The 21,411-nt window shown below is 42.5% G+C and overlaps 1 protein-coding gene across 15 annotated transcripts; it reads right to left on the reverse strand.

Annotated features, from left to right (window-relative positions):
- On the reverse strand, positions 1 to 20,405 carry LOC110513321 (transcriptional repressor p66-beta). 15 transcript variants are annotated; one of them, XM_090228568.1, is made up of 11 exons: positions 20,221 to 20,405; positions 9,901 to 10,304; positions 9,658 to 9,787; positions 9,140 to 9,271; positions 8,072 to 8,221; positions 7,522 to 7,698; positions 6,720 to 7,086; positions 6,374 to 6,573; positions 6,143 to 6,253; positions 5,054 to 5,294; positions 1 to 4,667 (listed from the first exon to the last, which is right to left on the reverse strand). In XM_090228568.1, exons 2-11 carry the CDS (start codon positions 10,296 to 10,298, stop codon positions 4,531 to 4,533), a joined length of 2,043 nt encoding a protein of 680 aa, XP_090084694.1. In that variant the 5' UTR covers positions 10,299 to 10,304; positions 20,221 to 20,405; the 3' UTR covers positions 1 to 4,530. The 15 variants fall into 15 exon arrangements, with proteins under 15 accessions (XP_090084694.1, XP_090084710.1, XP_090084754.1 ...); XM_090228584.1 differs by having other exon boundaries at positions 6,720 to 7,074; positions 20,221 to 20,390; XM_090228628.1 differs by having other exon boundaries at positions 6,720 to 7,074; positions 8,093 to 8,221; positions 20,221 to 20,372.
- Between the last annotated feature and the right edge of the window lie 1,006 nt (positions 20,406 to 21,411).

Genomic DNA, 21,411 nt, shown 5'->3' on the forward strand with positions numbered 1-21,411 from the left:
TACTTGAAAACATCGCTTAAACTTTATTGACAATATGATGCAAGCCATTGGAGTCATATTGTGACAGTATTGCGTTGTGTTGTTGAGAGTATTCCAAGTTCTGTTTGACACAACATCTAGTACTCCTTCATCTTTTAAAACGTGTATTTGAAGACTCGCTTCATGACCATGGCTAGGTTAGCACATAGCTTATCCATTAGGACTGTATTTTAAACACACAGCGGGTAGTTCATCTCATGAGTCTCTTTCTTACTTATATGTGGACCATGCACTGCCTTTCCCTGGAAAATATATACTAGGAGAAAAAAAAAGATAATGAAATGTCCCATTCCAGTTGTCTGATCTACGCCAAGCCTTACAATAATTTTTACGAGGATACATTTTTAAAAGTGTACGATAATGATAATAATATGAACTAATCGCTAACTGAACATCAATGCTGCTGAAAGTAAAGCATGTAATAACAGCGGAGCACTTCATACAATGTATAGACAAAGTGGTCCTGGGATAGATCAAACAACTCTTCATAAAAGATGATCCTACTGCCTCTAAGTACTAGAAAACAAGATATAGAAAGTTGAGAATGCTTTTGATAGTAAATAGAAAAACCCCACACATTTTTGCACATTTGTGGCACAGGAATGATCAATAAACAAAATGACAAGCTTCACAATATCCATGGCTTTTTGTTAGTTTTTCTATACAATGTATACCCAACTTGAATTCAATGTGTCTTATTCCACAAAGGAGGAACGCATATGTACAATAAATAGATCATTATTATAACTACAGCCGTTCGAGATAATATTACCTGACAATTTCAATTTCTTTAGTTAATTATATTTCTTGATTTTTCCTTTTCCCCATTTTTTTGTAAAAAATTGACAGAAATGAAATTGAAAGACAGATCAGCAAAGTGTAGTTTTTTTAAATGTTTGAAACCTTACAAAAATTACATTTGAAAATTATATTTTTCCTGTTTTTCTTTAGTTTCTTTAAAACAAACATTTTGAAATGGTGCATCTGGCATAGTTTGAGAAAGCGAGAAAGATTGATGATGAAGTCTATAACGCATACATACAACAAAAGAGGACAAAGAAAACTATCAAAAACAGTGAGTGTCACTATTGACACTATTGTTCATCCCAAACAATGATCTAGCTGTGGAGTGTTCTGTGTTATTGGACTACGGCAAACCCTGGGTCGTGTTCATTAGGCACAAACAGTAGGAAAGGTTTTCAAACAAACGGACAACAGAAATTAAATCCCCTATAGGACAAGTGCAGGTAGTACTACCTCCGTTTAAAATATTTGCTTCAGTTTGGTGCTTACTGAACACGGCCAATACAACATCTGTTCCATCTGGGTGCAACAGAAATAGTGCTTATACTACTGTATATGGGAGTAAGGCTACCTAACTGTAGTTGGGACGCTAAATGGATAAAATAGTAACATTCAGCACAAATACTCAAATTAACTTTGTCTTCCCTGTGTCTCAAAATATTGCACCTGCTTTTGAAGTCTATCAAAAAGGGCAAGGAGTAATCCACTGCTCTCTGGCAATATGTTTATTTTACATTTTAAACTGCAGGGTATAAGAGGCAATAACCAGGCAACTCCTGCTTGCAAGAAAAAAAAAATAATTAGAATTAATATTTCCTGCTGTTTTAAAATGGATGCACCAGTATTAGTTACTTCCAAATTTGATCCTGAAATAATTAAACATCATGCATTGCTGAAATAGAGCCACAATTATCATGAGATGGAACAATAATCAATTCAATAATAATCTATCAATTCATCCTGGATTCCTGGTGGACAGAAACAATATCCTTACTCTCTGTACCTAAGTGCTTATGTACAGTACCAGTCAAACGTTTGGACACACCTACTCATTCAAGGGTTTTTATTTATTTTTACTATTTTCTACATTATAGAATAATAGTGAAGACATAAAAACTATGAAATCATGTAGTAACCAGTGTTAAACAAATCAAAATATATTTTATATTTGAGATTCTTCAAAGTAGCCACCGTTTGCCTTAATGATAGCTTTGCACACTCTTGGCATTCTCTCAAACAGCTTCATGAGGTAGTCACCTGGAATGCATTTCAATTAACAGGTGTGCCTTGTTAAGTTAATTTGTGGAATTTCTTTCCTTCTTAATGCGTTTGAGCTAATCAGTTGTATTGTGACAAGGTAGGGGTGGTATACATACAGAAGATGGTCTTTTACCAAATAGGGCTAAGTCCATATTATGGCAAGAACAGCTCAAATAAGCAAAGAGACACGACAGTCTATCATTACTTTAAGACGTGATGGTCAGTCAATACAGAACATTTCAAGAACTTTAAAGTTTCTTCAAGTGCAGTCGCAAAAACCATCAAGCGCTATGATGAAACTGGCTCTCATGAGGACCACCACAGGAAAAGAAAACCCAGTGTTACCTCTGCTGCAGAGGATAAGTACATTAGTTACCAGCCTCAGAAATTGCAACCCAAATAAATGCTTCACAGAGTTCAAGTAAACAGACACATCTCAACATCAACTGTTCAGAGGAGACTGGTCTGATAAGTCCAAATTTGCGATTTTTGTTTCCAACCGCCATGTCTTTGTGAGACACAGAGTATGTGAACGGATGATCTCTGCATGTGTGGTTCCCACCATGAAGCATGGAAGAGGAGGTGTGATGGTGCTTTGCTGGTGACACTGTCAGTGATTTATTTAGAATTCAAGACACACTTAACCAGCATGGCTACAGCATTCTGCAGCGATACGCCATCCCATCTGGTTTGCGCTTAGTGGGACTATCATTTGTTTTTCAACAGACAATGACCCAAAACACACCTCCAGGCTGTGTAAGGGCTATTTGACCAAGAAAGAGAGTGATGGAGTGCTGCATCAGATGACCTGGTCTCCAAAATCACCCGACCTCAACCCAATTGAGATGGTTTGGGATGAGTTGGACTGCAGATTGAAGGAAAAGCAGCCAACAAGTGCTCAGCATATGTGGGAACTCCTTCGAGACTGTTGGAAAATAATTTCAGGTGAAGCTGGTTGAGAGAATGCCAAGATTGTGCAAAGCTGTTATCAAGACAAATGGTGGCTACTTTGAAGAATCTCAAATATAATTTGATTTCTTTAACACTTTTTTGGTTACTACATGGTTCCATATGTGTTATTTTATAGTATTGATGTCTTAAACTATTTTCTACAATGTAGAAAATAGTAAAACAATGAAAAACCCTTGAATGAGTAGGTGTGCTCAAACTTTTGACTGTTACTGTATATCCTGTATATGTCTCCTATAACTGTTTGATTTATGTAAATATTCAAGTTGCATTTGTCATTCTGTATTTATTTATTGTCTCCTGTGCAAAGTACCTTTCAGATACACTAACACTTTAGAAGACACCAAACATCTAAATAGCTTAGAGCAGGCTTAAAGCTAATAGCTAGCCACTCTCCCTGACCGTTTTCAAATGCCTCCCAGACACCATGGGGATAATGTTGACATAAGAAAGTTCAAATAGTATCTCAACGGAATCCAGAACTTTGAATGACAGGGTAGAGTGAACAATAGCAAATCCTATTAGCTAGGAGATGAAAACAGGGGAGAGAGGGATCATCCCCTAACTTCTGAACTACAGCCCCCCCCCCCCCTCAAATGAAAAGGTGAAAGGATACAGGGCAACTCTGCTATAGGTTCAGTTTCTATGCCTTCATGTACAATGGGAGTAGTATTTTTTCAGCAGTGCAACCAATCCAAGTCCAGATGTTGCATTGGGCTCTCTCTCTTTGTGGGATATGTATCCATCCTTGTTTCAACAATCAGTTAGAGGAGCATTGCTTCAGACAACTCCAGGGTCTCAAACATCCTCTTTTCTCCCCACAAATCTTTGAAGAAAGCTCAAGCTCAAAGGCTTGACAGATTGAGGTCAAAGTTAAACCATCACAATCACCTTTTTAAAACAAAGGTTTGGCCGGGCTGGTAGAATTCCTCCTCCAACAATTCACAACCAAATGTGGAAAAACAGAGTGATGGTTGAAATCAGAAATCAGACTAAGAGCAGGGATTGGAGAGTGGTGCAGTTCTCAAAAAGATAGCTTGGTAATTCCCGACATAACAAAGACTTGAGTCCGGTAAGGAAAGCTCAAGCGAGACAAAATATTGCTTCAAAAACAAGCGCATAAATCGAAAACAAAAGACACCCCACACTCGGGACACTGCCACAAGCATATAAAGACAGGGGTTCTCCACAAAGATGGGCACGCTCATAACTGGTAGCGGCAATGTAGTAACAACATCCATAGCACTAATGACGATATTAATAACAAGAGGAATTAAAAGGGGTTTGCATCACGTTCAAATGAAAAGTCATTTCAGAGTTTGGTGGCCTCTTTTGACTCGTTGATTGTGTTCTTCATACAGGTTAGTTTGGTAGGCACACTAACAGGCACTGCATGCGATGGGGGTTGGGGTGTGGTGTGGGGAAGGGCTGTGGTATTGCGTCGGGGCGGGGTGAGGTTCATTTCTGTCCGCTGATGGACTGGGATATGGAGCGAGGCGGGATCATGTCCAGCAGGTATTCCCTCTGACGGTCAGCCAGGCTCGACCCCTTGTGGCCGACCACGTTGCCTGGGTTCAGGTAGGCAATGTTCACCCCTGGAGAGGGAGGAAGAGGGAGGGAGGCAGTGAGAGACTGTCAGAAAGGCCTGCCTCTCAGCCCCAGCCCAACCCCTGGTCTATACAGTCGTATGGCTTATTTCTGTCCCAACCCCAACCCAACACAGTTGTTTGGCTGATCTCAGTCCCACCCCCAGACCAACTCCTGGTCTATACAGTTGTTTGGTTGATCTCAGTCCCAGCCCCAGACCAACTCCTGGTCTATACAGTTGTTTGGTTGATCTCAGTCCCACCCCCAGACCAACTCCTGGTCTATACAGTTGTTTGGCTGATCTCAGTCTCATCCCCAGACCAACTGCTGGTCTATACGGTTGTTTGGCTGATCTCAGTCCCATCCCCAGCCCGCCCCTGGTCTGTTTACTCACCAGGGATGCTGTAGAGCTGGCGGCGGTTGTCGTGATGCTGCTGCTGCTGCTGTTGTTGCTGCTGTGCCCGGCTGTGCCCACTAGTGCTCAGCTGTCCACTGCGCTTTCCAGTCATGCCCAGCAGGCTGCTGGCCACTGAGAGCTGGGAAGCCTGGGCGAAGTTGGACAGAACACCCCGGGCCGAGCCAGACAGACCCCGTTGGAGGGAGGCCTGTGACTGGGTCACCTGGGGCTGAGGCGCCTGGAGGACACACACATATCAGATAGAGAGTCCATCTGTCAGCACGGGACATCCTCAACAACTAAGGGGGGTGTGATGACAGTTGTGGAAATGTGAAAGTAGCAAAGCACATTCCTCGCCCACCTCAGGATTCCCCTTTTTGCAGCCATTTTACCCCTGTTTTTGTGGGGTGTAAATTCACTTGTCACATAATCGTCGCTGGATGAATTTATTTCAAAATAATATATGCCAATTAGGAGACACTTTTAACCAAAGCGACTTACAGTCATGCGTGCATACATTTTAAGTATGGGTGGTCCCAGGAATCAAACCCATTATCCTGGCAAGCGCCGTGCTCTACCAACTGAGCTACAGAGGACCACATAAAAGAAACGCACATTCCAACCTTTGCTTGTAAATACACTTTCCAATCGCTTTTTAACTACCGCTCAAACACATGCCAGTCCAGTTCAAAATATCAACAATGGCACATGTGGTTTTTGATATGCATCTACTTCAATGACAGAAGAGTAAGTGATCATTGCACAAGAGGGTGGTACATTTTTGTAAAGTTTTAAAAAGTACAGATTTATTTCATTTGAAGTGTTTACACAGAAACTCAGCAAGTCGTCCCGAAAATGTTCAACCAAATCTCATAAATAAGGGGTTTAATATTACACAAGACAGAGGTTTATGTAGTTTATGAGCTATAATTCAGTCAATATTTGATAAATTAAAAAAAAATGTATCAAGTATCCTTTATGCAGCTGTTACAATTGGACCTTTCATCAACTTTGCTGAACAATGCTAGATGACAGGGTGTCTGTTGCAGCAGGTAGCACTTACTAACAGCGGTGACAGTGACATACCTGTCTGTGTGTGTGATGTCTGCTCATGGACTCAGCCTTACTGACGCTTGGAACAGTTTGAGCTGAACTGGTGGCAAGAGCGGCTTGCAACTGGATTCTCTGCTCAATCTCCTGTGACACATTTAGTAAAATATGGTTATTCACACACACGCACACATACACACACACACACACTTTCCCTGTAAACAATGGTTGCCTGAACAGAGAACAAGGAGCCAATGGAATGCTGACCTGTTCCTGCTGTAGAGCCTTAACGAAGGCGTTCTTCAGCCTATTGGTGTGCTCGGCCTTCAGTGCCTTCTTCTGATTGGATGACATACAGGTCTCGCAGAGTATGCGCCCACCCTTCTCCTGCTTCCAGTGAGGGGTGAAGTCCGTCTTGCACTGGGCACAAGAAAAGGGTTCCATGGAGGAGGGCAAACGCAGTTTACCTAAAAGAGAGAGCCACAAGAGTTCAGTGAGGGGAGAGGGGCCCAATTCCAAACGGATTCATCTGATAACATTGTTGGTTTGATGGTTGTGTGCAGGACAAATGACTGCTAGGCATCAGCAAAAGGGTTCCAGTTCCTTCCCTCACCCTGACTGTCAATGACACTCTGCACAACCTCCTCCAGGCCCACCATATAGATAAACTCGCTGTTGGCCGCTGACGGCAGGAAGTGGAGGAGCGGTGCCGGTGGCTTTGGAGGCGGGATCTCCAGCAGGGTTTTCTCCAACTGCTTCCTCAGGGCCAGCTTGGCGGCCGCCTGGCTACTGGCTGTGTCTGCCATGGAGGAGCCCACCGATGTCCCCCCTGGGCTGTGTGTGGCTGAGGGGCTGACCGCCCCCACCCCGCTGACCCCTCCTGCGGCTCCTGCCGCCTGCATGTGGGTCAAGCTCATGTAGATGGCAGAGGAGGAAGAGGAGCCAGAGCGCTGAGAAGCTGCCACCTGCTGGGTGGAAGACTGCAAGTAAACACAGAGAACCATACACGTCATTCAGAACAGTGGTTTTAAGTTTAAGTCTGATGGCATGACAGCTATATTTATCTGCTAAAAATAATATAACAACCCCCATAACCTGGCATCTGAGTGGAAGCAACTGATTTTGAACCTCTGACAGTGGTATTCAAACTTTTCCAGCAATTTTTCTATGGACGTCCCCTGTCCATAGACTGCTTACAGATGAAGGAAACCAATATGTGATTTTGTAATTTGGGTAAACTATCTCTTTAGTTTAAGAGAACCAATAAATACAATTTCATCAATAAAATTGTATTTTCTAATTATCTCTCAAAAAAGTGTGCATTTATCCCCTACAATAATCTATAGTCTTATTTTTTTTTTTTCCACTGCTCTATGATGATTTTGACCAATAACAGGGATGACATTGGGGTTTACCTGCTGGTAGCTAACGGCGTTGTTAGAGCTGCCAGTCGAGGAGCGCATGCCACCCTGCTTCTGCTGTGCCAGCCTCTGGCCCTGCAGCTGGGCAGGATTGGGCGCTATCACCCTGCTCTGTGACATCATCATCTGAGACATGGAGCTGTTGGTGGCTGACCTGATCACTGAGTGACCCTGGGGGAGGAAAGAGGAGGAAGAGAAGGAGGAAGAGAAGGAGAAAAAGATCATAAGTAAGACATGGGTGGTGTTTGTCAGTTTTCAGTGTCATGTCTTTTTCCTGCTCATATTCACCATAGTTTATTTAAGAGGGTAATGCCTCTTCATACCACGAGATGGTGTCACTGTGCTATTAAAGAAACAGGAGACCTCTGCTTTATTGTGAGATGGTTCTCATGCTAAATGTAAAAATAATTGTTCAATCCCATCCCCCAACCCCCCTCTATGTCTTCCTTGTGCCTGCCCAACTTGCATTGTGACCGACCCAAGGCACAAAGGGAACCCTAAGAGAACCAGTACTGTAGCCCACCTGTGCAGTGCTGTAGCCCACCTGTGCAATGCTGTAGCCCACCTGTGCAGTGCGATGGTTCTGGGGCTCTGGGGTGTGGTGGCCAGGGCGGCCAGACATCTTGCTCATGCTCTGAGCCCCGTGGACGGCACCGCTCTGGAGGGCAGACGCTGTGTTCTGGACCACAGGGACCTGATGGGGGCGGAGGGTAGAGGTGATACATTGAATAATACTAACATAATAAGGTTATTTACCTGACACTTTTATCCAAAGCAACTTATAGGTAAGCCCTTTACACTCCATACTGTATATTGGGTGAAAATAGCAGATTTGGTCACTGATATGCCCATAAATTGGATAGTGGTATAGTAACATACTATACATTACATCAGAGCTCTGGGTATCTGTTTTAAAGCGGTATATTTTATTTTTTATTTAATTTTATTTAACCTTTATTTAACTAGGCAAGTCAGTTAAGAACAAATTCTTATTTACAATGACGGCCTACCAAAATATTTAAAATAAAAATATAGGACAAAACACACATCACGGCAAGAGACACCACAACACTACAAAAAGAGAGACCTAAGACGACAACATAGCATGGCAGCAACACATGACATGGGAATCAACTGACAGACATTCTAAGCGGGCAACAAGAAGATGCCCCCATCCTTCGTGCCAATTGGGTTACTTTGGCATTAATGATCACTATGTTTGATGTACAGTTACGAGGATGACATGGCGTCATACCCTGGGTTGTTATTCTGAACAGAAGGAGCCTATATTCGGGGTCTCTAAAGTGTTCCCTTTCAATTAAAATGGTTATGCATATGCTTCTCATTTTTAAAAAAATGTTTAGGCCCTATAGGCCAATTCCCCTGAGTGTAAAGTGTTAATGCATAAGCAGTAAGTGAGTGAGAAAAGGATGAGTGCAGTGGATGAGTGAGTGAGAGAGTGATAAGTGGAATGGCTGAGAGAATGAGAGAGGGATGAGTGCGGTGGCTGAGAGAGTGAGAGAGGGATGAGTGCGGTGGCTGAGAGAGTGAGAGAGGGATGAGTGCGGTGGCTGAGAGAGTGAGAGAGGGACTGGGTGGGTGACTGACTGACCTTCTGCACCAGGTTCTCCTTCTGCATCTGGCTCTGCCTCAGCTTCTTCAGCAGCACCAGCCGGGCCTCCTCCAGCCTCAGCTCCTCTCTCAGAGCCCTGATCATCTTCTGCCTCTCCTCCCCTGTCTTACCCTGAAGCACACACATAGAAACAAATGAGCACACATACTGCACCCACTTCTGCCATTCCTCTCCATACACACATATACAACTATAAAACTTGTCATTTTATCTATTGTACTTGGTTTTTGTGTATAGATGATGTGTTACAGCTGATGTCAATGATGTATAGAGGATATAATGTATTATAGCTAATACCAAATGAATATCTGTACTGTTTTCCTAGAGTGTCTCAAAACAATCTGAGTGGTCCACAATGTGTTTTTTTATTCATTAATGTATTAATAACTCTATACAACTATGCACTATTCTAACACTATTCTAACACACAAAAAGACAATATGCACATACTTCTACATTTTTCAAGACTGCAATAATATGTGCTGAAACACACACACCTTAAACATCTCCAGGTTCGCTACCCTCAGGCGTTCTTCCCCTTGGCTGGGCCCTCTTGGACTGGACGCCTCATTGTCTGACAGGACGATCACATCAGGGGATGGTGTGTGTCGCTCCCGGTCAACGTCACTGTGGAGGAACACACACACTTTCAACTCTGACTGATTTTTAATTGTAAAAAAGATGTATATTTTCCCTCCTATCCTCTTGTACTCCCCCTCTCTTTTCTCTCCTCCACTCACCCTCTCCGGGCGCTGAAATCCACCGGCTCCTCGCCCATGTTCTCCTTCCCGCTCTTTCCCACCATGCCATGGGCTCCCACAACCTGACCACGGAGGCTCCCATTGGTCTTCTCCTCATAAGCCCCTCCCCCTGAAGACCCATGACCCTTGACCTCACCCCCTAGGGCCCCGCCTCCTGAGACCCCTCCCAACACTCCCCCCTCCAGGCTGGCCAGGTCCTTGCGTTTCAGATAGGCCAGCATCTTGAGGCGCTCCATGGCTTGGTGGCCCTCCATCTTGATGCGTTTGGAGAGCAGCTCGTCTCGCTCACTGCTTGTGGCGCCGCCTGCAGGCGAGGAGGAGTCCAGGCCTCGCTTCAGCAGGCTCAGCCGCACCGCCTCCTCATTCAGTCGCTCCATTATGGACTGGATGGATGAGAAAGAAAGAGAGAGACAGGGATGAAGGGATGGAGAGGAGTATGTAGGAACATCTCTAACTTAGCCGTGATTATTTGTCCTAAGGTAAAATAAAGAATTTCTGATATCAAAAGAGCAACATGATTATGACATATCTTGAAATGTGCAACTCAAACAATGAAAATCTCTACTCAAGCAAAGAAAGAAAATATCTTCACTTGTACGTACAGTGGGCATACTTGAGCTGATGATACACTAGCAAATTTTGGAAACAATATATTGCTGGCAATGGAGTGGGGTATGAGACACTGGAGCAATTATAAGCAATATGGCCATGAATAGCATATGAAAATAAAATCTAAAATTCCCCATTTATTTACTCATCTCCTATAGCTTTTTGTTGCCTGTTGACAGACACATTGGTACTGGAATTTGTCAGCTAACAAACAAGCAACAAAGAACTCAACCTACTGTCAGTCAAGTCAACAATGGCAATGCAGACATAAAGATAACTACATTTAGCAAACGTTTTGCTTCACAATTCTAAGCTAGTAAGTGTAAATGGTTATCAAGCTATCCAGCTAGTTTAACATACAAAAAAACTTATCCAAACAAAAAACTAAATGTAAAATCTACATGGCTAGCTAGCGAATTAGCCTGTTAGTCCGATTAACATAGCATGGGTTTAAATTAGCATGCTAATGACGATTAGCATGCACCCCCGCGTGGATATCTGTCAGTTAACATGACAAACTCAATACAGTATGTACACTGAATGTACAAAAAAACACTAGGATCACCTGCTCTTTCAATGACAGACTGACCAGGTGAATCAAGGTGAAAGCTAGGATCCCTTACTGATGTCACCTGTTAAATCCACTTCAATCCGTGTGGATGAAGGGGAAGGAACAGGTTAAAGAAGGATTTTTAAGTCTTGAGACATGGATTGTTTATGTGTGCGCCATTCAGAGGGTGAATGGGCAATGCAACATTTTTAAGTACCTTTGAATGGGGTATGGTAGTAGGTGCCAGTCACCCTGGTTCGAGTGTGTCAAGAACTGCAACGCAACTGGGTTTAGAATGGTCCACCACCCAAAGGACATCCAGCCAACTTGACGCAACTGTGGGAAGCATTGGAGTCAACCTGGGCCAACATCCCTGTGGGACCCTTTCGACTGATCAAAATTACCCAGCTTATAAAAAGTTGCTCATTTTCAATGGAAAAATGTTGCAGCAGCCACAGTGAAGCATAGCTGACAGGTCTGCTGCTCTCCCACCATATTGTTTGTTTTGCCACCTCAGACAGCGCTAACAGTTAGCTGCCATTACCCCTGTCCCATAACCATAGACTAGCAGCAGGTTAACACAGTGCAGCACACACAGCTATCCTATTGAATTAAGAGTCAAATAAGCATGTGTAACAACTGTGTTACAACTCCAAGAATCATTATTCATACCTCCATCCTAAAAGTTAATATTTCCATCAAAGCCAACAGAAAACAATGGGATAAATGCTTGCTGCCCTTTAACATGGCTGCAGATACAGAAAAACGCACACACCCACACTTTTTCCTTCCTGACCTCCTTCTCCAGTCTGAGTTAAAGGGGTATGTAATATGATATGTACCCAAGACAGAACATGCTTGAGGGCTTTATGTATCTATATGGATGTATACTGTATCCTGTGTGTGTTTGTGTGTGTACTATTACATGCATGGGCACATATGATGCCTTAAACATGCACTCAAATGCGCATAAAGACGGTCATTTAATTAATATGTCGTGTCCTCTATCAGGCCCTGAAATGGTTAACCGTGTGTGTGTGTGCGCAAATCCGATTGTATTTGACACACTTGAGTCATAGGAAGGTTGGTTGAGGATGCACAGGCAGGCAATGTAGGTTGTGCACAGGGAGTTAGTTTGCCCTGCAACTTAGACCAATAATACGCTTAAAGAAATCAGAGAGTGATGAGGATTGGCCCGGAAGAGTGGGGGGAGGGGTTGTCAAGGGACTAGATGGTGGACTGGTTATAATTAGAGCATAATGCCTTGCTATGTAGAAATGGTAGCACTCTTGTGTACACACACACACACACACACACACACACACACACACACACACACACACGGTTTTTCAATGTAGCAATCTTTAAAAAAATGTATTGTATGTTTACTACTCTCACTCTCCAGGTCCAGAGAGTCATCACGAGACATGGAAGTTACCAAAAAAAAAGGAAGTGGTAACCCACGTAGAAAACTGTGGAGAGAGAGCAGAGCAAGAGAGATGAGGAGCAGGTAGAAAAGTGAGAAAGTGCGAGTAAAACCAAACGTGGCTAACAAGCCAATCAGAATTGCATTGTGGTGTGTGTTTTTGTGTCTAGTGTGTACATGTGATCATCTTTACCCAGCACCTCTTGCTACCCCCCCCCCCCTTCTCTGTCCCTATTGCTCCTTATATAATGTGATGACTGTTTCCTTCAGCTGCAACAAACCACCATTTCTCTTTCCCTCTCTCACCAGTCTCCTCCTACAGCGCCCAACCCCAACACGCATCGACACACATGCGCACACACATGCACACATACACCACACTCTGGGCCCGCTGCCAAACAACACAAGTCAGACGCCTCCATACCGCGAGAGGAAGAGAGGAGGAAGAAAAAGGGGGTGCTATAAGATGGAAGGATGGTAAACGAGAGGGGGTGATCAGCATAAGCACAGACACACACACATACTTAAACAGCACACAGACAGACAGTCAGACATACACACTAACATTCCCCAAAGCTACATAATCATTATCTTGCAAAGTGAATCTACTGTTGAAGTGATGTAGAGGTTGGACAAAAATACATTCTACTGGGACCAGCACCCTCGATGAAAAAAAATACAGGGATATACACAAAGCTGTCTTTACTGTCCTTTCTCTTTTTTACAATGATCATATTGGCATTAAAATAAGACAATCCTACAGGGATTATGGACAAAGACCGCTATAATACAGTTTATTATAATCACTGTAGCCTATATGCTGTAAAAAGAGAGCTATACAATAGAAGACTGACACAGTAACAGATAACGATATGTACAGTATTCTTCATCCATACCCAGCCCTGCGAGAAGACACGGGCGCACCCACACACACACACACACAGGGATTTCAGAGACCATGCCAACATAAGGCTCCTTTGTTCCCGTTCCTCAACCCCTACCCCTCCTCCATTTTCCTACAGTTGTGCGATGCCAACAAAGCACCCGTATAAACACTCCCCTCCCTCCCCTCTCCCCGTCCTGACTCCACTTCCCTCCATCCATCCCTCAAAAAACACTGGGGAGAAAATACAACTTTGTTTTATCGTAAACATATGCTGCATAGTTGTGTTTGCAAGACCCCGAGGGGGGAAGGGAAGTGACAAATAAGGGCTTATGTCGTACTGTTAGGAATATAGTCCCAAGGGCTTTGATTTATGTAGGGACCAAGTATGTGCATGTACGTGGTGAATGAGGAGTTGATTACAAACAGAGATGTGATTTACTTCTTTAACCTTATTGTTTCATGGTACTAGCAGAAGTCAGCGCAGAAGCAGCGTTAGAAACCTACCAACCCACTGCCTAACCTGTCAATGAGAGAGCACAGGTTGTATGCAAATAATGAAGTACTGATGATCACCCCACATTTGACAACACATTGGTAGCAAGGTGCAACCGAATGGAAGAAAGGAATCAGCCATGAACCCACCCATTGAGTCCTGACTTAATGTGGGAAAACCCTGAGCTAAGTTCTGAAAAAACACCAACACCAAAAAAATCTGGTTTTAACATTTGTTCCAACATAATACCCTACAGCAGTGGTTCCCAAACTGTGGGTCCGGCAGGGGTCCAGGTGGGTTGCGTGATAAGAAAAATGTGTGTATTGCACATATTTAGAAATACATTTTCGGGATGGAAAAACACTTTCAGTGTCAACTTAAATGACTAAAATCAAATAGAAAGTATGTAGAAAAGATAATGGACCTATAGAATAGCCTATAATCTTTGAGAACATACAACAAAATAATGCTAGACTATCAGGCCCCCATTCATTTTGCTATAATATTTGAGCATAGGAACACAGCATTAGCCATTAAAAAAATAATTGAATTGCAGGAGATTAGCTATTAACTGCAAAATGTGTAGAATAGCTGGAAATTAGCTTTAAAAATATACATTTTTCTGTCCTCTGCTAAGGTGATATTGTTTCCTTATTCTTTGGTTTGTGTAATAGTAAAACGAGCAACTTTTATATGTGTTGTGTTGTGATACTTGTAACTGATTTGCCTTTCATAATTGCCCCCGAGGGGATAAATAAAGTTGTATTTAATTTAAATGAATATGAATATGTATTGTCAGACTGAATCGCTAGAAATGATTATCAGGCTAATCTAAAAATCCTAATCATCCTATTAACAGGGCCTTAAGTTTATCTCATAACTGTAGCCTGATGAAAACTGTATTGACTGAAAAGAAAGGGAAAAATATGAGGACATGGCGGTGATGGCATCAAGGGTTGTTGTCTACAACCAATAGGGTTTCATCACACGATCAACCCCAGGGTACAGAGGGTTCCTGACATGAGACTGATTAGGAAACAGTGTCCATGGAAACCAAGGGGTAGCTGGTCACCTTGACAAAAAAGTCAGAAACATTTAATTAAAAAAATCAGAATCTATTCAATTGGATGAATCTATTTACTCACACAATTAATCTGTCACAATTCAAATGCAAAACACACACAGTTCAACATTACACTGTAATATCATATCATACACACACCTGTAGTGTCAGATCATGTAATCCAGACAAACGAACCTACACACCGACACCCACACCCATCATCCTGCTCCCACTACACTACAACAACACTTAGGAGGCCCAGCTCTTCATCACACAACACTTATCACATGGTTGCCATGGCAACTATGGCCTGTCTATTTATAGACCGCACCACTAATCAATTTAATTTCTGCGGTTGCCTAAGCAAAGGAGGGAGCAAGGGACAAAGGGAGCAAGAAGAAGAGGAGGAGAGAGCAGAGATGTCAGAGTTCTGTGTTCGGTGTACAGTGGAGATGCTGAATTTCCCCAGAAAGACATCCATACCTTTGTCCAAATGATACATGAACCATGATTGACCTAGACAGAAGCTTTGTTAAGAGGATTGTGAAATGGACCAAGATGGACAGACATGTACATGCATATTATGAATACGGGCAATTCCACGGGTAACAGAATGATGCTCACTTTAACCCTATCAGTCCCAAGACTCCAGCAAAGATCTGCTTTTCATTTATCTGACTTTCAATTATCTGCATATTCAGCCCTTATTTTAAGCCAATTAAGTGTTTTAGACCTACCATTTAAATTTTCAGGACAACCATGGCTACAAGTAAAACACAAAACAATTTGACAAACAGTTGCATTCATGAGTTTTATTGACAAATGTCAACAACAACAAAAAATGGTCAGCCAAAGCAAAAACCTGGTAAAAATAAATGTATATGAATTCTGTAAGTACAGAAATTGTTTGCTCACTGCGAAATGAATATTCAGTAGTCAGTGACAACTGTGTGGAGTTTGTGACCACAACTATGTGAGCTTATTAAAGCAAAATAGATACTATGTCCTGGGATTTCCTATGATGTTATATCTATAAGAACCCCTTATCTTTTAACGACTCGTGTGTAGCTTGTGAGCGTCATAGAGCAAAACGTGTTACATGTAAGTGTCCGTGAGGGTCTCAGAAGACGTTTTTATAAAAAGACCCGGCCCCCTTCGGGATCCGTCTCACAAACACCACTCTAGCTCAGCCCCTGTTAATCACACACTCATTTTTGATTTATTTAACTAGGCAAGTCAGTTGAGAACAATTCTTATTTACAATGACGGCTTACCCCGGCCAAATCTGGACAAAGCTGGGCCAATTGTGCGCCGCCCTATAGGACTCCCAATCACGGCCGGATGTGATACAGCCTGGATTCGACATCGATAAAAGACAGCACTGTGCAACCGTCTTCATTGACCTGGCCAAGGCTTTCGACTCTGTCAATCACCGCATTCTTATCGGCAGACTCAATAGCCTTGGTTCACCAACTACTTCTCAGATAGAGTTCAATGTGTCAAATCAGAGGGCCTGTTGTCCGGACCTCTGGCAGTCTCTATGGGGGTGCAACAGGGCTCAATTCTCGGGCCGACTCTTTTCTCTGTATAATATCAATGATGTCACTCTTGCTGCTGGTGATTCTCTGATCCACCTCTACGCAGACGACACCATTCTGTATACATCTGCCTCTTCTTTGGACACTGTGTTAACAAACCTCCAAACGAGATTAAACGCCATACAACACTCCAACTGCTTTTAAATGCTAGTAAAACTAAGTGCATGCTCTTCAACCCGCACCCTCCCGCCCGACTAACATCACTACTCTGGACGGTTCGGACTTAGAATATGTGGACAACTACAAATACCTAGGTGTCTGATTAGACTGTAAACTCTCCTTCCAGACTCACATTATGCAGCTCCAATCTAAAATTAAATCTAGAATTGTCTTCCTACTTTACAACAAAACCTCCTTCACTCATGCTGCCAAACATACCCTCGTAAAACTGACTATCCTACAGATCCTTGACTTCGGCAATGTCATTTACAAAATATCCTCCAACACTCTACTCAGCAAGCTGGATGTAGTCTATCACAGTGCCATCCGTTTTATCACCAAAGCCCCATTTACTGCCCACCACTGCGACCTTTATGCTCTTGTAGGCTGGCCCTCACTACATATTTGTCGCCAAACTCACTGGCTCCAGGTCATCTATACGACTTTGCTAGGTAAAGTCCCGCCTTATCTCAGCTCATTGGTCACCATAGCAACACCCACCCGTAGCGTAAGCTCCAGCAGGTATATTTCACTGGACATCCCCAAAGCCAACACTTACTTTGGCTGCCTTTCCTTACAGTTCTCTGCTGCCAATGACCGGAACGAATTGCAAAAATCACTGAAGCTGGAGTCGTATATCTCCCTCTCTAACTTTAAGCTGTCAGAGCACCTTACCGATCACTGTCCCTGTACACAGCCAACCTGTAAACAGCACACCCAACTACCTCATCCCCATATTATTACTTACCTTCTTGCTCTTTTGCACCCCAGTATCTCTACTTGCACATCATCATCTGTACATCTATAACTCCAGTATTAATGCTAAATTGTAATTATTTTGCCTCTATGGCCTATTTATTGCCTTACCTCCCTACTCTTCTACATTTGCACACACTGAACATAGATTTTTCTATTATGTTATTGACTGTACATTTGTTTATGTGTAGCTCTGTGTTGTTGTTTTTGTCGCACTGCTTTGCTTTATCTTGGCCAGGTTGCAGTTGTAAATGAGAACTTGCCTCTTGCACTGAGATGCAGTGTCTTAGACTGCTGCGCCACTCGGGAGCCTGATGGTCTTTAGGTCAAACACATGATGTTTAAAGGGGGTTAGAACTCCAAAACGCGATGATGGGACTCATTGGGTTAAAATGTATGCCAAACAAAAAACAACGATTGTTAAACAAACCAAAAAATTCTATACACAAGGAAGAGTTTTAACAATTTTCACAGAAAATGTTACAAAAACACATTTAGTTGAAGAACAGTGCAGATGCAAAGTTTGGTAACAGAATGATGGCACAAAGAGCACAAACCATCATTCTGTTACCAAACTTTGCATCTGCACTGTTCTTCAAGTACATGTGTTTTTGTAACATTTTCAGTGGAAATTGTTTAAGTAGTATTTCTGCATTGTTGTATCATTTGTTAAGCTTTGCAATCATTGGTTTATGTTTGAAATAAATGTTAAAGTGAAACATGTGAGTCTCAGCATCTTTCTGTTGCCATGGAATTGCACATACACAAATGCATTGCAGCTGCCATAAGGCCTATCCCATCTAGGTCAATAAGGCCTAGCCTATAACATGGGTCACAGAGTTGGGCCCCCTGTCCCTTTAAGAACAGGACAGTCACCCATTATCTCTCCTTTCTGTTCCCCTGTGGTGCCAAGCACTGTCCTAACGCGCTACCCAGTCTGAGCCGGTCTATAACCTCAGGATATGAAATGATCTCTTAATGTGAAGCCTTTAGTGACATCACACGGGAGAGAGAGAGAGAGACAGGTGGTAATATGTGTGCGTGTGTGTGGGTGGGAGTACAAACGCGTGATGTGTGCGAAATTCAGATTAGTTCTATTGGAGTTTGTATTGTAGAAGCCTTTCAAACCCTCCACACGGCTTCTAACCTACATTAACCAACACATCGTCTGCCAACCACTCGTGTCAGGGTTTGTGTTGTGATGATGATGTGAGGTATATGAACCCTAAAGAGTTGCCAGTTCGGGTCCCACTTCAGTTCAACCCTGGCTGTGCTCCTTTAACTGCACACTTCAGTCCAATTTGCTTCTGGAGATGAACAGCCCAAGAGATGTATAATTTGCAGCCAGGAGATATACAAATTGAGACTAGAATGACAGAAGAGCACGGAAGGGTCGACAACCACCTGTCCATCCCCTTACTGCATTTCTATTCCAAAAATAAAATGTATGGCAGAGGAATCTCCAAACGTTCCTCTCACCTGCAAAAGTCAACTAGACAAGTTCTTACAGGAAATAAATCATCAGGAAAATGACAGTCAAAATTCGGCATAAATCAAAGATTTTGGCTTTTTATCTGTTTGTTACGGTTCGTTCTATCTTTGTATAAATCAGTGCAACTGATTAAGGTCTCTGTTTGACCTCCATGAGTAAATGCCATGATAGGTTGAACAAGTGGTTCTCAAGGATGGAAAAGATTTACTATTGGATTCCTGGAAAAAGTGGCAATGACTAGTGAAACATTGTCCCTCTGTGTTGGTCACAAAAACCAAAGAGGTGAAGTCAAAGTCTAACCCTAGTGGGAATGAATACAGAAGTTACAAAATGTTAATAAATAAACACTTACATAAACCAAATAGATTATCTGCTTATCTATTGGTTTTCACAAGGGACATTTCTTATGCAAAAATACATCAATTGACCTGTCACTGAAACATACCTGCCACTGAAATGTTCATAAAACTCAGAGGAAAAAAAACGAGGTTGACATCAGCTATACAAAATTTGATTAAAGTCAACTGATAAGAACTCTGATCGTCTGGTTGCCCCACGTATCACTACAGGCATTCACTGATTCCTTCAACAGCACTTGTCATCGCCAACCATGGTGGCCATTTGCATAGGGCTAGGAAACAAGTTGAGAGGGTGAACACGTCTTCACTTACGTAAATGGCTGATGCATTTTGAATTCATTTTATTGTATGACATATGCACAACACTTCATGCCATTTGTCTCCAGTTCGCTCAACAAATATCCATGTTCAGAAACTCGATCGTAGCAACGTTGATAAATATATTTAAACAATCAAATTACAACCATCGGTTTCAGATTAACATTTTGTTCATAACGACACCACGAAGACGCATTTTTCCCCCAACCAATCTAGGTTAACCTCAAGGGACTCGAGATTAAACAATAAACGTATTCTGCTCTATGTATCAATATGATCCGCGCTCACTGTATCATTTATTGCTACAATGTAAACAAATTTGGAACGTTAAAACATTATCAACGTTTGTGTCAGCTGTTTTAGACAGACCTCTTTCATTACCTACATGTTGGAACTAAAAATAACGGCAAAGCACATAACTATTAACCCAATAGAACTACTATGTAACCGTTATTTCGCTACTCATCTCACATTGTCCCAATACTTCAGTTGGACTGAAGTCTGGAGCCTTATCACATCTAGAACCATGATCCGGGGATTTTTAGTTAAACTTCACTTCAGATAGGCCGCGGAAAAATCCTCGGTCTCACCTGACTCGCCTTCACCCCGCAGGTTCCACTGGCTTCGGGTTTGGCTTTGGGATCCTGGGGCGCTGCAGTAAATCCTCACAACCAGTCAGTCCCCGGCACTGGCAGGCAATACAAAAGCGCTGATTGGGCCCCGACAAGCTCTCACGCTCTCTGTCCGTAACCAGACAGACAAATTATTGGACCGCGCTTGTGTCACTGACGCGCCTCTACTCAAAAGGTGTATGTTGTTGTCTGGAGGTGAGAAAATAGGAGAAATAGACCGAGATGCCCATCCTGTGAACAATACAATATTTAGGCTAAATGCCATCGAAAACATGACATTTGCTCATGTTGTCAGTTATTCTACTGTAGACATCGCGTCGAATTCATTGATTGTAGCCTACTGGGCCTACTTTGATGCATTTATACTATTTTTAGTCAAGGGGCAGTTTTGTCAAGTTCTTGTAGACCGTTTCTTATGCAATCACTTGGACCTTATGTATTTGAAACATATTTCACGGCTGAGGTAGGCTACCAGTATGGGACCAGCATTCAGCATGCATTATACCCGATTTAACAATAAGCAAAGGCCATTTAATTGGCATGAGTAATCAACACTTAATTGCTTACATGCAAATCTACATGCATTTTAATTGGCATTCCAACTTTTGTAAGCTACCATTGAACATTAAGATTATCAGCCATATGCTTATACAATTTAGTTGAACAAATACTGTTAAACCATTGTTTATTTATTCTGCAAAGGATGCTGCATGAAAGCTTTTGACCGCAATGCAAAATGCGTCCTCTAGTGGCTACCTGGTAGTATTGCGTGGACACGTTACTGTACTGTAAAAGCATTATACTATATTTTACCAAATACACTATATAGATACAAAAGTATGTGGACACCCCTTCAAATTAGTGTATTTGGCTATTTTGACCGGTGTATAAAATCAAGCACACAGCCATGCAATCTCCGTGGACAAACATTGGCAGTAGAATGGCCTTACTGAAGAGCTCTGTGACTTTCAACATGGCACGGTCATAGGATGCCACCTTTCCAAAAAGTCAGTTTGTCAAAATTCTGCACTGCTGGAGCTGCCCCGGTCAACTTTAAGTGCAGTTATTGTGAAGTGGAAACGTCTAGGAGAAACAACCGCTCAGTGGTAGGCCTCACAAGCTAAAAAAAAAACAGGACTGCCAAGTGCT

Source organism: Oncorhynchus mykiss, chromosome 3 (assembly GCF_057628025.1).
Source record: "Oncorhynchus mykiss isolate SJ-2025 chromosome 3, ASM5762802v1, whole genome shotgun sequence".
Lineage (NCBI taxonomy): Eukaryota > Metazoa > Chordata > Actinopteri > Salmoniformes > Salmonidae > Oncorhynchus > Oncorhynchus mykiss.